This window comes from Rattus norvegicus, chromosome 1 (genome assembly GCF_021556685.1).
Source record: "Rattus norvegicus strain SHRSP/BbbUtx chromosome 1, alternate assembly SHRSP_T2T, whole genome shotgun sequence".
Classification (NCBI taxonomy): Eukaryota; Metazoa; Chordata; class Mammalia; order Rodentia; family Muridae; genus Rattus; species Rattus norvegicus.
In genome coordinates, this window is record NC_141534.1 from 50,189,582 (window position 1) to 50,202,279 (window position 12,698).

At 47.3% G+C, this 12,698-nt stretch overlaps 1 protein-coding gene and 1 long non-coding RNA gene across 2 annotated transcripts in view; one reads left to right on the plus strand and one right to left on the minus strand.

Moving 5' to 3' along the window:
- The window catches only part of LOC134482693 (uncharacterized), a 79,430-nt gene that overhangs the window by 40,700 nt on the left and 26,032 nt on the right, over window positions 1-12,698 (minus strand). The gene's annotated exons all lie outside the window — the stretch shown is intronic.
- The window catches only part of Igf2r (insulin-like growth factor 2 receptor), an 88,411-nt gene continuing 84,546 nt past the window's right edge, over window positions 8,834-12,698 (plus strand). The window contains 1 exon segment of the mRNA NM_012756.2: window positions 8,834-9,062. Coding sequence (NP_036888.2) covers window positions 8,929-9,062 — 134 coding nt within the window. The 5' untranslated portion in view covers window positions 8,834-8,928.

Genomic DNA, 12,698 nt, shown 5'->3' on the forward strand with positions numbered 1-12,698 from the left:
AAGAAGACCAGAGGAGAAGGTGCAGACCTCTTTAGACTACTTCCTGTTGACCAGGGGCCTTCGGTTTCTTGGGGGCAAGTCCAATCTCCATCGTCAGGATGATCTCCAATCCAGTAAAACAGCTAATACAACGAAGCAGCAGCCATCACAGGCTCTCTTGGGGCTCTGGCATTTATGCCCTCTCAAGAGCCTCCAGAATTCCAACCAACTACGTCCAGCTGGCAAAAAACGCACACCACCCCTACAGCACTTCAGCATCTGTGGACGATGTGAAGCAGCCCCATATACCACACCTGGGATTAAAACAAAAATATCCACATAACTGGGTTTTAATGAAATCAAAGTTCTCACTACAAATTCTGACTGTCTGGGGCTGACAGAATGCATAAGCCAATAAAAGTCACATAACTTGATCTGAGGAAGCCACAGTGGAGGGAGAGAACTGACTGCTGAAAGTCATTCTCTGACCACTGTAACTACACCATGGCCCCTTCACACACAAAGAGTCTTAGTACTCTGAGACAGTGTCGCACTGCGTGACCCTACTCTCAGTGTAGTCCAGGTGAGGAGTCTTAAACTCGGAGATCTGACTGCCTCTGGCTCCTAAGTGCTAGAATTAAAAGGCATGGACCGCCACACCCAGCTCCTCTCTCTGTTCAAAGATGGGGTCTCATGCTGGCTTCTGACTCACTGTGTACCAAAGGATAATCCTGAATTTCTGAGCCTCCTGCTTCCACGTCCCTCCTGGGGTTAGAGCATAGGCTGCCATACCTAGTTATTGTTTTGAGACAGTTTCATACCATAGCATAGTCTGGTCTGGAACTCACTGTAAGCACAGATGACCTTGATTTCAGGGCAGTCCTCTTGCCTCCGCTTTGGGAGTTCAGGGACTGAGATTACAGGAGTGTCTACAATACCAGGCTGACCCTGGTCCTTTGAATGAAGCAGTTTTCAGTCAATCCTGCAACAAGATGAGTCTGTATCACAGTGACCACCTCTCTCTTGACTTTGAGTCTCTCTCAACTTTCTGTAGGCATTAGTGTGTGGCAATCTACTTTTAATAAGGGTTCAACCACTCCTCTAGCCCACCACCCAGCAGCGGTAGTGGTGGAGAAAAGTTATTAGGATATGGGAGAAGTGGACCTGTTCAGCAATAGTGTGTGTGTGTGTGTGTGTGTGTGTGTGTGTGTGTGTGTGTGTGTGTGCTTGATCTTCTTGGGCAGCAGTTCAGTCTCACAGCAAACACCAAATAGGACTCAGCAGCTGCAGAGCAGTCCTCTAGGCAGGCAGACACCAGGCACGAACCAGCAGCTCCAGTCCAGTCCTTTCAGCAGCAGACACCAGGCAGCTGTAGTTCAATCCTGAAGAAACCACCAGGCTCACTGACTGGCTGGAGGTGGCCAGGAACCTCCCAAGCAGTTCTTGGGCACATTTCTCTCCATGGCAGTGTTATCACAAGTCGAGCTCAACAATGCTATGTAAGGCGAACCAATACATGTGTATCTGTAGTGAAGAACGGCGAAGCGGAGCAAACCAAACCAACGCTCAGTGCTGTCTCCCACTGTCCGTGGGGTCCTAGTGTACTCCTTCATCAAGGGCCCTTTCACGTGTTGTCTCTGCTTGAGGAAAACATTCTTTCACGTACGTGTTTGCTTCAGCAAGACAGCCTTTCACCTGTGTGCCCCAGCAAGCCATCATTTGACATCATTAACTTTCCACAGAAACTAGAAGTTTCCACTTCAACTTTCTTTTCTTCTTTTTTTTTTCTGCCAGGGTGTGGCTTTGTTGCCCTGGCAAGCCTGACTCTCGATATGTAGATTAGGCTGGCCTTGAACTCTCAGAGATCTGAATGCCTCTGCCTTTGGAATTCTAGGATTAAAGAGGTGTGTGTAGATCCAGCTCAGGAACTTCTGGGTCTCTCTGAGAAGGGGCAGTTGGTGAGCTACAGAAAACTGTTTTCTGTTTTCTGTTTTCTGTTTCACGCTTCTTCGAGTGTGAGTTGCTCATGCTTCGTGAATGAGGAGAACAAAAGGGCCCAGGCCAATGGGCCACTGTTAAGGAGCAGGGGGTATCAGAGTGGCTTTGACAGAGCGTGTACTGCTGTCACCTGCCAGCATTTCCATCTTATGACTAATAACACGCACCGTTCTTAAAGAACTAGAGCCTCTGAGAACGACTAGAAGACATCTCCCCCCAAATTTATATTAAATGAACTATCATCTGAACCTGATCGGCTTGAGGAAGGGATTATGCTTTATAAGCTCAGGATTTAGCACCATTTTCAGCCAAAAATAGTTTCTCTCTATTCCCACGTGACTTCTCTAAAGACCTTGTATAAAAGGCAGGTCTTCCGTGGCTTGTTTGGCCGGTGACTTTCAACCGCCTTCCGCGTCCTTTCTCTGTATTTTCAACCTGCTCTCCTGGGCTCATCTCCAAAGCTATCTGAGATTTGTTTCTTCTCATTCTCGACTTCTCATTTTGAAAGAAAATAAAGTCAAAGCTTCAGAAAAGGTTATACCACAGTACAAGGTCACCAATAACAGTTTCATCGACTGAAGCATTTTTAAGATCAGCTTTCTGCTTCCCAAAGCATTCGAAAGTTGCCAACATTGAAAACGCTCATGCTCAGTGTGTATCTCCTAAGAATACAGAGGTTTTTTTCTGCATAGCTAAATACCAATATGTCAACCCACACACTAACATTAATGAAATGTTATCTATTACATTTTTTTTTTTTTTGCAAAGCTGGGCATTGGACCCAGAACCTTACACAAAGCTAGGCAAGTATTGTACCACTGAGCTAGGCCATAGGACCTCCAGTTGAGTTTTGAAAAAAGAAAAACAGTTCATTTATCACTGAAAGCAAGGGACAATGGAAGGAATGGAAAAGCACTCCCAGAATCTTCGTACAATCAGGTTCTTCCTGTGTGTTCTGGAAAGTGTCTGGAATTTTCTTTAAGCCTCTATCTGAGAGATTCACAAGGTACTCTGGACACTGTCAGTTTGACAGCTTGGGGCTTTAGCGTTCCACAAGGCAAGGGTTAGCTTTGCCTGACCTATTACTGCACCCCCCCCCCCCCCCAGGAAACAGAGGTGATCTGCCACTTGAGCTGTGGTTCTAGCATCAGGCCAAGACAGCAGGGACAGAAAGATGAGCCAACATAATGATACAGTGGCCAAGCCACCTGGATTCTGAGCCTGTTTGTGTCCTAGGTGGTGATAGCCAAGTATCAAGGGAAGGGGAGGTCTACTAAGTACTTCCTCAGGCTTTTGGAGGTCAGAAGTCCAAAATGAAGGTGGCGGCAGTCTCTGGCTCTTGCTTAGGTTTGGGAGATGTTGATCCCATGCCATTCTCTGAGTTTCTTGTGTTACCAGTGATCTGAGGCAGTCCTTTGGCTCGCAGAGGCGTCGCCCCTCCCCTTGAGTGACATCCTTGTGTTGTTCTCATTGAGTCTGTCTCTTGCCTACTTCTTTTTTTTTTGAGCTGAGGACCGAACCCAGGGCCTTGCGCTTGCCAGGCAAGCGCTCTACCACTGAGCTAAATCCCCAACCCCTCTTGCCTACTTCTTATAAAACACTAGGCATATTGACTATCTTGGCTAATCCATCCCTAACTCTATTTTCAAATACACACGCATTCTGCAGAAGGCTGAGGGCTCTTACATGTCTACAAGGGGACATAGTTTAAGCCATCAAAGAGAGTCTTGTGTACATCTTCTAGACTTCTGAGAGATAGTGTTTCTTTGATTTCTCTTTCTTTTCTTTTTTTTTTTTTTCTTGGCTTTGAGATAGAGTTTCTCTGTGTAGTCCAGTCTGCCCTGTCCTGGAATTCACTCTGTAGATCAGCCCAGCCTCAAGCTCAGATCTGCCAGCCTGTGCCTCCCAAGTGTTGGGATTATAGTGATGTACCACCATGTGTGACATTTCTAATTTTTTGTTTGTTTACCTTGCTTTTAAAAAATAATACTTTTAATTTTAAATATCGGCTCTCCTATAGTGCAGGCCGGCCTGGAGTATGCTAGGTAGTTGAAGATGATTTTAAATGTCTGAGCCAACTGCTTGCTCCAGAGCTGGAATTACTTACTATGCCTAACAAATTATACTAAAATGTATCCATTTCAGTACCAGGCTCCAAGTGAGGACCCTGCGTTGTCTTTTATTGTCTCATCCCTTTAGTCTTCCTTAAAATTCTCAACAGTCTTTTTTAAATTTTCCCGTGTGCAACAGCTCCCTGGAGCCAGGTGTGATGTCTCTTGTATTCCCAGCACTTGGAATGCGAGCATAGGGTACAGCATTCAGGGCCAAAGCCATGTTTGCTGCACAGCGAGTTCAGGGTGAATGTTGGCTCTGAGAGACAATGGCAGCGTGAGTTAATGAGAGTTTGCCTATTCAGCATATACTAGGCCTTGGGTTCAGTCTCTAGCACAGATTAATTTCTGGACTCATCTCCAGATTTTTTAGACAGGGTCTTACTACATATCCTGTATTGGCTTTGAACTCTTGACCTAGCTGTACCCAAGGAGTACTGGGGTTATAAGAATATACTTAAGTTAGTGTTTTCCTCTTTCTCAAGAAAATACTTAGCTTTGGCCAACGTGTGGTGGTACACACCTTTAATCTCACCATTTGGGAGGCAGAGGCTGGACAATCTGAGTTCAAAATCGGCTTGGTCTCCGTAGCAGGTTATAGGCCAGTAAGAGCTTCATAGCATAAATCTATTTCCAAAAAGTAATTAAGATTATGTGAATATGCTTGCGTGTCTGTGCATATGTGAGCGAAGCTGCTAGCAGGGTCTGAAAGAGGGTGCCATCCCATGGAGCTGGAGTTGTAGGTGGTTGCAAGCCACTTAACCTGGGTGCCAGGAACCCAACTCAGGTCCTCTGTAAGGGCATGAAGCATGCTTAACGACTGAGCTATCTCTCTAGCCCTCTAGAACTGAGAGTTCTAACAGGCTGGCAGACGACACCCGAACTGCTGGTTTAGAGACAACACTCTGGGTACCGGGAACTGGTAACCTCAAAGAGGTGTTGGGTGAGTTTTCTGGTGAGGGTCATGGTTAAATGTAGATACTTCAGGCTCTCCAGGCCATGGTTTCTATTATCTCTGCTAATGTAGGCAAAAGCAGCCAGCCCAATGCAGAAGCAATGGGGATGGCTCCATCCCAACAAAAATATTCACAGAATAGTTGTGTGGTCTGATCAGACCCACAGGCCACAGCATGACCCACTGCTCTAGGACAGCGTCTTGCTTTCGAGGGAGGGCGGTGGAGGTTTTCTGAGCATTGACAGTTTGGGATCCTTCTGTTCAGTTTTTGTCAATAGTGCTTCGCTATGTGGATTTGTTCTAGATCTGTTCAGGAAGTTAAAATGAACTTCTCGGTAAGGATGCCACATAAGTCATGGTACGAATTTACGAATTGTATAAGAGCATTGTGAAAGACTGAAATAGATCAAAGTATTTTTGGTTAGGGCTGGGGATATAAAGTGAGTAAGTGTAGAGAAAGCCTCTTGCCTGGTGAGAGTCAAGGTCTTGGGTTCCATCTTTAGCACCACACACACACACACACACACACACACACACACACACACACACAATTGTGTGTGTGTGTGTGAGCTTCAATGGAAAGCTAGGTATTATTGAATAAATCCTTTTGGATTTTCAATCCCTTATTTCCAGGGGCTACATTGCAAACCCTAGTGCTTACATGAAACAACTGTGTGTGTGTGTGTGTGTGTGTGTGTCTATGCATGTTTGTGTGTATGTGTGTTTTTTACCAATAAATACCTATGACAGTTTATAAAGACTTTAAAAAAATTTACAAAAGTGTATGAGTGTATGTGTATGAGTGTTTATGTGTACCATATGTGTGCCTGGTTCCCACAGGGGCCAGAAGAGGGCGTTAGATACCCTGAAACTGAAGTTACCAGTGATTGTGAGCCACCTGCTGCAAGCTGAAACTGGGTCCTCTGCAAGCATAGGTGCTTTTCAATCTCTAGCTCTGTCTCCAGCCGCTGAGTTTATTTTATAAAACGGGCAATAAAAGCACAAGACTCCCATACACACTATAACAATGGTAATAATACATTAATAGGATATTGAACGCTTACAAATCATTAATTCTTTACGTTTAGTCTTTTTAATATGTCATGGTCTATGGAGAACTGAAACTATGGTACGAGAAGGGGACCCGTCCCTTGAATCTATCTGTGTTTTTCATCATCATTAGGTATTTTACAACTCTGTAAGTTGTAGAATATTGTTGGTAATAATTCAATTGTTTGACGTGAGAAATTCAAGTTGTGTCTGAGTCAGATAAGTATTTGATTTTTAACCAACTCTTCGTCCATTGGCTAATTCTTTTTCTTCATTCTCAACTTTCCATTTTCTGTGTTAGATTTTTTTTTTTTAATTTGCTTTGAGCCGGTTTGAACATGTTCTCAGTTCTTACTTTAAAAACTTAAGGAATATTTTTTGACGCATTCATCCTGTACCTGTGAGGTGACTCTGTGCTTTAAAACTCAGCTTCACTGAAATTTTCATGTCATCACTTCAAGAAGCAGATTTACCTGCTTCTTGAAGTGTTTTTTTTCCCTCCCCTCTCCCAAAACTTGTGATACCAGCTTCCATGAAGCAACTTGGGGAGGAAAGTGTTTTTTTTTCCCTCCCCTCTCCCAAAACTTGTGATACCAGCTTCCATGAAGCAACTCGGGGAGGAAAGGGTTACAATGGCTTACATATCAAGTCACAGTCCATCACTGAGAAAAATCAGGACAGGAACTCAAGGCAGGTCTGAGACAGGAACTGAAGCAGAGACCACGGAAGAATACTGCGTCCCAGCTTGCTCTCCCTAGCTTCTGCCTAGCTTGCTTTCTTATACAGTCCACAACTCCCTGTCTAGGGGATGGTACTGCTCACAGTGGGCTGTGCCCTTGTCTAACAATTTTTGATCAAGAAAATGTTCCAAAGACATGCCCATGGGGCAGTCTCCCTCTGACAGCTCTGGGCTGTGTCACATCGAGAGCTGAAGCTAACTAGGAGACACCATCAGATCATGAATACATGAATGGATTACTTCATTGATTAGGTCATGACTTAATCATCTCTCAGTAGTGCCACCACCTGGGGACATAGACTTCATCAAGGGCTTGGTTTACGGGTGCTCCATTTCCAAGTCATCAAAAGAAAATGTATTTTGGGGGTGATACTTTGAGTAGAGGTAAACATTCTGGTTCATAGTTAACTCTTCATTTCTTTCTTCTTCTTCTTTTTTTTTTTTCAATAACTCTTGCCTGCAGTAGTTCTAACGTGAAGGCAAACATGAACTCCCACTTTTATCAGAAGATTACTCCTGTACCCAGGACCCACAATTGGTCCTTCTTCCAGCAGGCAGCTCCTGGAGGGACGCACGTGGAGTGAAGGAATGGAATATCCGTCTAGCTAGCTAGATCATTTGATCAACCCTGGTGTCACAGTCCCGGATTGTCTTCCCGCCCAGTCACCTCTTCTTGATTTCTTGACAACAGTAGACATCTAGGGAGCTCTGGGCTATTCAGTATAGCGAATCAATCAATTTCTCTCTCTCTCTCTCTCTCTCTCTCTCTCTCTCTCTCTCTCTCTCTGAGGTGTGTGTCAGGGTCTCATATGTAGCAATGACTAGTCTTCATGTAACAGCCTTCGAACTGTTGGGATTAAAGGTACATGCTACCACACGCAGTAGAATTACCTTATTCTTTCCTGTGTGTATGCTTGCAAACTCCCTTGGAGGCCAGAGGTTTTGTTTACTTTTCCATCTCTTCGAGACAGTACCCGGACCTGGCTAGATTCAGCTAGACTGGCTGGCCAGCAAACATCGGAGATCCCCCTCATCCCTGCCTCCCCACAGAGGTTCCAGGGGTTTGCAGCTACAGACTTTATTATATGGGTGCCGGGACTTGAGTTCAGGCCTCATGCTTCTGGAGCACATTACAGACGGAGCCATTTCCTAAGCCACATATTTATTTTACTTTCACTAGGTCACCGCCTTACATAATATGGGTGCTGCATAGATCTTTACAGAACAATAAAACTTTGTTAACAGAGGTGGTGGAACACGCTTGTAAACCCAGCATTCGGAAGGATCCGAACTCCAGTCCTGTCTGAGCTACATAGGCAGCAGTTTCACACCAAAAGTTTTGTGTGTATGTGTGTGTGTGTGTGTGTGTGTGTGTGTGTGTGTGTGTGTGATTTGCTTGTTACACTTTGGTTTTCTGTACACTGCATATTAGTTCATCACGGTCGCCTGACTTGCTGCAGAAAGCCCTGCTTGGGAAATCACACTTCCACAGAGCTCCTGTGAGGCCCTCCCGGCACCAGTCGGAAACTCCCACGCAGGATTCTAGAAAAGCTGACCTGTTAACTCTGAATCAACTTGCAACACTAAGAATCAACCTGGGCCTTTCCACCTAACTCCATCTCGGCCACCGTACTGGTCTCGGTTGAAAAAGAGAGTTAGGAAGCGCCCAAGCGCAGACGCAACCAGGGTGCTGGACGGGGAAACTGAGGTCTGGGCTCTGAGGCGTCACCCCTCGCTGCGCGTGACCAAACCCTGGGGTTGCCAGGCTTCGAGTAGGTACCTGGCGCTCGTGCCCGGCCCACAACACTTCCTGTCCCGCGCGCTTGCGATGCTCATGTGACCCGGGGCTGGGCGGAGAGCACCTGAACGAGAACGTCACGTGACAGGAGGCGGGGCAGGGGCGGGCCGACTCCGGTCACGTGACGCTTTGGGGACGGCCACGGAGCGCCTCCTCATCTCACTCCCCCCTGGCTCCGGCTCTCTCTCCTCTTTCTCCCTCCAGCTCCCGTTGCAGCTTCGACTCCGCTGTTGCGGCGCGATCGTGTCCCAGGCGCGGCTCGGAACGGCCAGCCGCCGTGAGCCCCACGCCACACGCGATGCGGGCCGTTCTGCCGGGACCCGTGCCCTCCGGGCCGCGCGTCGCGCTCCTGCTGCCGCTCCTGCTGCTGCTGCTCGTGGCGGCCGCGGGCTCCGCGCAGGCCCAGGCCGTGGACTTGGACGCCTTGTGCAGGTGGGTGTCCTGCGTGGCAGGCGCAGGGCTCCGGGGACACGCAGACCGCCGCCCCGCCCCGCCCCCGCGGGAAAGTTGCCCGCGTGGTGGCCGCGGCGGCGCAGGAGGATGCGCCCACCGTGGCGCTGGCCCACGGAGCCCCCGGTGTCCGGCCACTTGTGGCTGTCATAAGTCGGGCGGCTTTGTGCGACTCCCGATGCCCAGTGTGCCCGTCGTAAGTTGCAGGGGGCAGAGCTACGGCTGGGCTTTTGTCCCGCTGCACGTTTCCATTGAAGTTCCAGCAGCTGGGCTTAGGAGGCATCCCCTCTAGTGTGCAGTCTCCAGGGAGTGCGAGTCCACGCGATGGTCTTGGAGTTGGGTAGTGGTGGTTTCAATTGCAGAGTGACCCCTTCCATGACAATTCTCATTTTTTCCTATTTAAAGTAGCCATTTGTCAGTGGGTGATGCTTTTTCTTCTTTTGACGAAGGTTGAGAGGTGGTCATGTGTGTTGGCTTTCAAGACTTTACCCTTCACTTCTCCCAGTTAGCTTCCTGGGTGGTTGCTCACATGATGTCATTGTCTCCAGAGTAGATTATTCTAGTGGAGTCTTCTGCTCTGGGATCCAAGGTTGTATAATCTCCAGTTCTGTCGAAGTTTGTAGGTGTTGGACACAGACTCGTGGGCCTAGAGAACTTCCAATACCATTAGTTTGGGGCCTGGCCTCCTCTGGGTTATTTAGGGCGGAGGGAAATCAAATATTTTCTTACTCTAAAAACTTTGATAAGAAGGAAGCGGGGAGAAAATCAGCGTTTACCCTTGACTTTCATAAGTGAGTCAGAATGAAATAAAGCCGAGCCTACTTTCTGAGTCAAACTTCATGTTTCTAGTGGTAGTTACAGGCTCTGTAGTCCTTTGTATCGGAGAGTCTTGTTCTCACCTGGACTTAATAATTTGTAGGACTTGCTATTGTAAGGAGAGCGAGCTGACCAGAATTCCATCTCTCATATTGGAGAGTATTTGGAGGGAGAGACTGCTGCACTGCGGTTTATAGACCAATTAGCTACCCAAAGATAAATTGCTGCCCCAGTAACTTCATGACATGGAGGAAGGGTGCCCCTTAAACAATAGCAGGCGGGGGGAGGGGGCATTTAGAACAGGAAATTTTGGATTTTGGGCTGCTGTGACCAACAGTTAGCATAGTTGGTCTAGTGCTGTGGTAGTCGAGGTCTTGCTAGATAACTGGAATTTGTTTCTTTTGAAGGGGCTGGTTCAGGGGAATCCAACTTAGGGCCCAGGCATACTAAGCAAGTACTCCATCATAGACCTGCAGCCCTTGCCTTAGAATTCATTTTTTTTACACTTTATTTTTAAAGTGGCGTGTGTGTGCCTATTGTGTTTGCCGTGCGGAGGCCAGAAGAGGGTCTCACATTCCTTGGAGCTGGAGTTACAGGCTGTTGTGAGCAGCCTGGGTGAGAATTGATTCCTCCCCCCCCACCCCCCGGAAAAAAGGCTGGTCTCTAACTGCAGTAGAATTAATTTCTTTGAAAAAAAATTTAAGAAAGTTTTTTTTATTCTATGTGTTTGAGTATTGTGTTTGCTTGCATGTCTGTTGACCACATACCTTCATGGTGTCCTTGGAGGCTACAAGAAGGCATCAGATTCCCTGGAACTGGAGTTACAAATGGCCGAGGCTCCATGTGGGTGCTGGGTATTGAACATGAGTCCTGTGCAAGAGCAGCAAGTGCTCTTAACTGCTGGCTATCTGTCCAGCCTCCTAGAATGAGTTAGTTAGTGTAGTTTTTTTTTGTTGTTTGGTGAGGGAAAAGAGGGGAAATAGGGTTCCTCTGTGTCACTCTGGCTGTCCTTGAACTGGAGCTCACTCTGTAGACCAGACTGGCTTTGAACCCAGAGATCTGTCTGCCCGTGCCTCCCAAGTGCTGGGAGTAAAGGCAACACTTTAATTCTACCCAGCTGAGAGTTTATATCTTAATAGGATAAGAGTTGTCTAGGAGAGCTGAGAGACACTGGGGTCTCAGGGCCGCTCACTGGTGCATGATCAATCATCCCAGTCTGGTATTTACCTCGTGGAATGGCCTTTGTATCAGCATCCTGGGGCCACTAGCACTTTGCCAGTGCCAGAGGGGGTCTAAGGTTGTGTTAGAGGCGTCCCATACAGCTTCTGACCATCTCTAAGGTTGTTCTTTAGAGTTCCTCAAGAGTATTGAACTTCCCAGCCCTTCTCACCTATCCCCTGCCTATAATTATGCTCTGTTTGTATGCAGACTTGCTTGGAAACATTTTGAGTGTCTCTTTCAAACTTAGTACCTGCAGAGTGTAGTTTGTCATGTGTGGCCCTTTAGTTTTTTTTGTTCTGGGAGCTTAAACCCAGGAGCTCAAAGCCAGGGGCAAGCTCGGCAGCTGTTTTCTCCCAGAGCTCTATTCACTTCTCTTCAGAGTCTCTTCCACATGTTTTTAGCCTCTTCCTTGGGAATGTGGGCAGTTACTGAGTACTGCTACATAATGTCACCTTCAGTTCCTTAGGGTTCGCGCATACACAAGGGAGAGTAGCGATTCTTTCTAAATCCAGTATAACACCCGTATGAATCAAGGGAGCAGGGTGTGTTTGGCTGTCTATCCGCTCCAGCTACAGGCTCCATGGCTGAGACGTAAATAGCCCCCTCGGGTCTCCTGAGTGAACAGTAGACTGCTGTAGTTGGTGCCCTTGTGTTTGTTTTTGGCACCTGGTCACTTGGAGGCAGTTCCTTATGTGGTGAGCAACTGGGGTTGGTATTCCAGGGGTTGGTAAACCAACTGAAACAGGGACTACATTTTCCCTGTTGAAAAAAACCAGATGGATGTGGTATGGTTTGGTGCCCAGAGCACTACCGGAAGTTATTTCTGTAAAGGTATTGGCCTGCCCAGGCATCGTGAGGCTTTCCTAAGCCTGGGCAGTTGGTTCTTGGACTTGTGGGAGAACAGCCTCTCTTAAGAGAGCATAATTTTCAGAGAGCAGGAAGGGAGTCCTAACCTATTTCTGGGGTGTTAGAGTGGTGTAGAGCTTTGAGATGAACTAGGACTCTGGCCACTGGGATAGGGGTGCAGTTCCTACTAAATTTGGCTTTGGGGAGGGGTGAAGGAACTCAAGTCGAGGGACCATTTCAGCAGTAGGTCTCAGGATCGTTGCATAGTGGAGAGGCCCGCTCTGTGAAATGTGTATGCACAGTGGACATAGCAGAGGGTAGAATAGGTTACTGGAAAAGCACGGTGCACAACCTGCTTGCTCTTTGAAGAGACTGGAGAGATTTACACACACACAGATGCACACACATAGATACTGGGCACCGACCCTGGGTCCTCATGTATGGTAGGGAAGTGCTTTACCTGTTAGCCATCCCATCTTCTATCTTTTGTTCTGAAATAAAGGCTTTCCAAGCCCAGGCTGGTCTTGAACTTGCCAACGTCCTGCCCCAGTCTGTTGTAGCCAGGATTTCAGGATCTACTAGGCCTGGCTGATAATACATATTTGTCAAATATCTCGAGGGAAGTGTGCTGTGGAAGAAGTTACTCAGGAGTCTCTCAGGATGTGGGGTGCTGGTATAGAGAAAACTTCATTAGGCTGATGAGCCTGCTGGTGGCGGCACTGGCCTGGGTAAGGT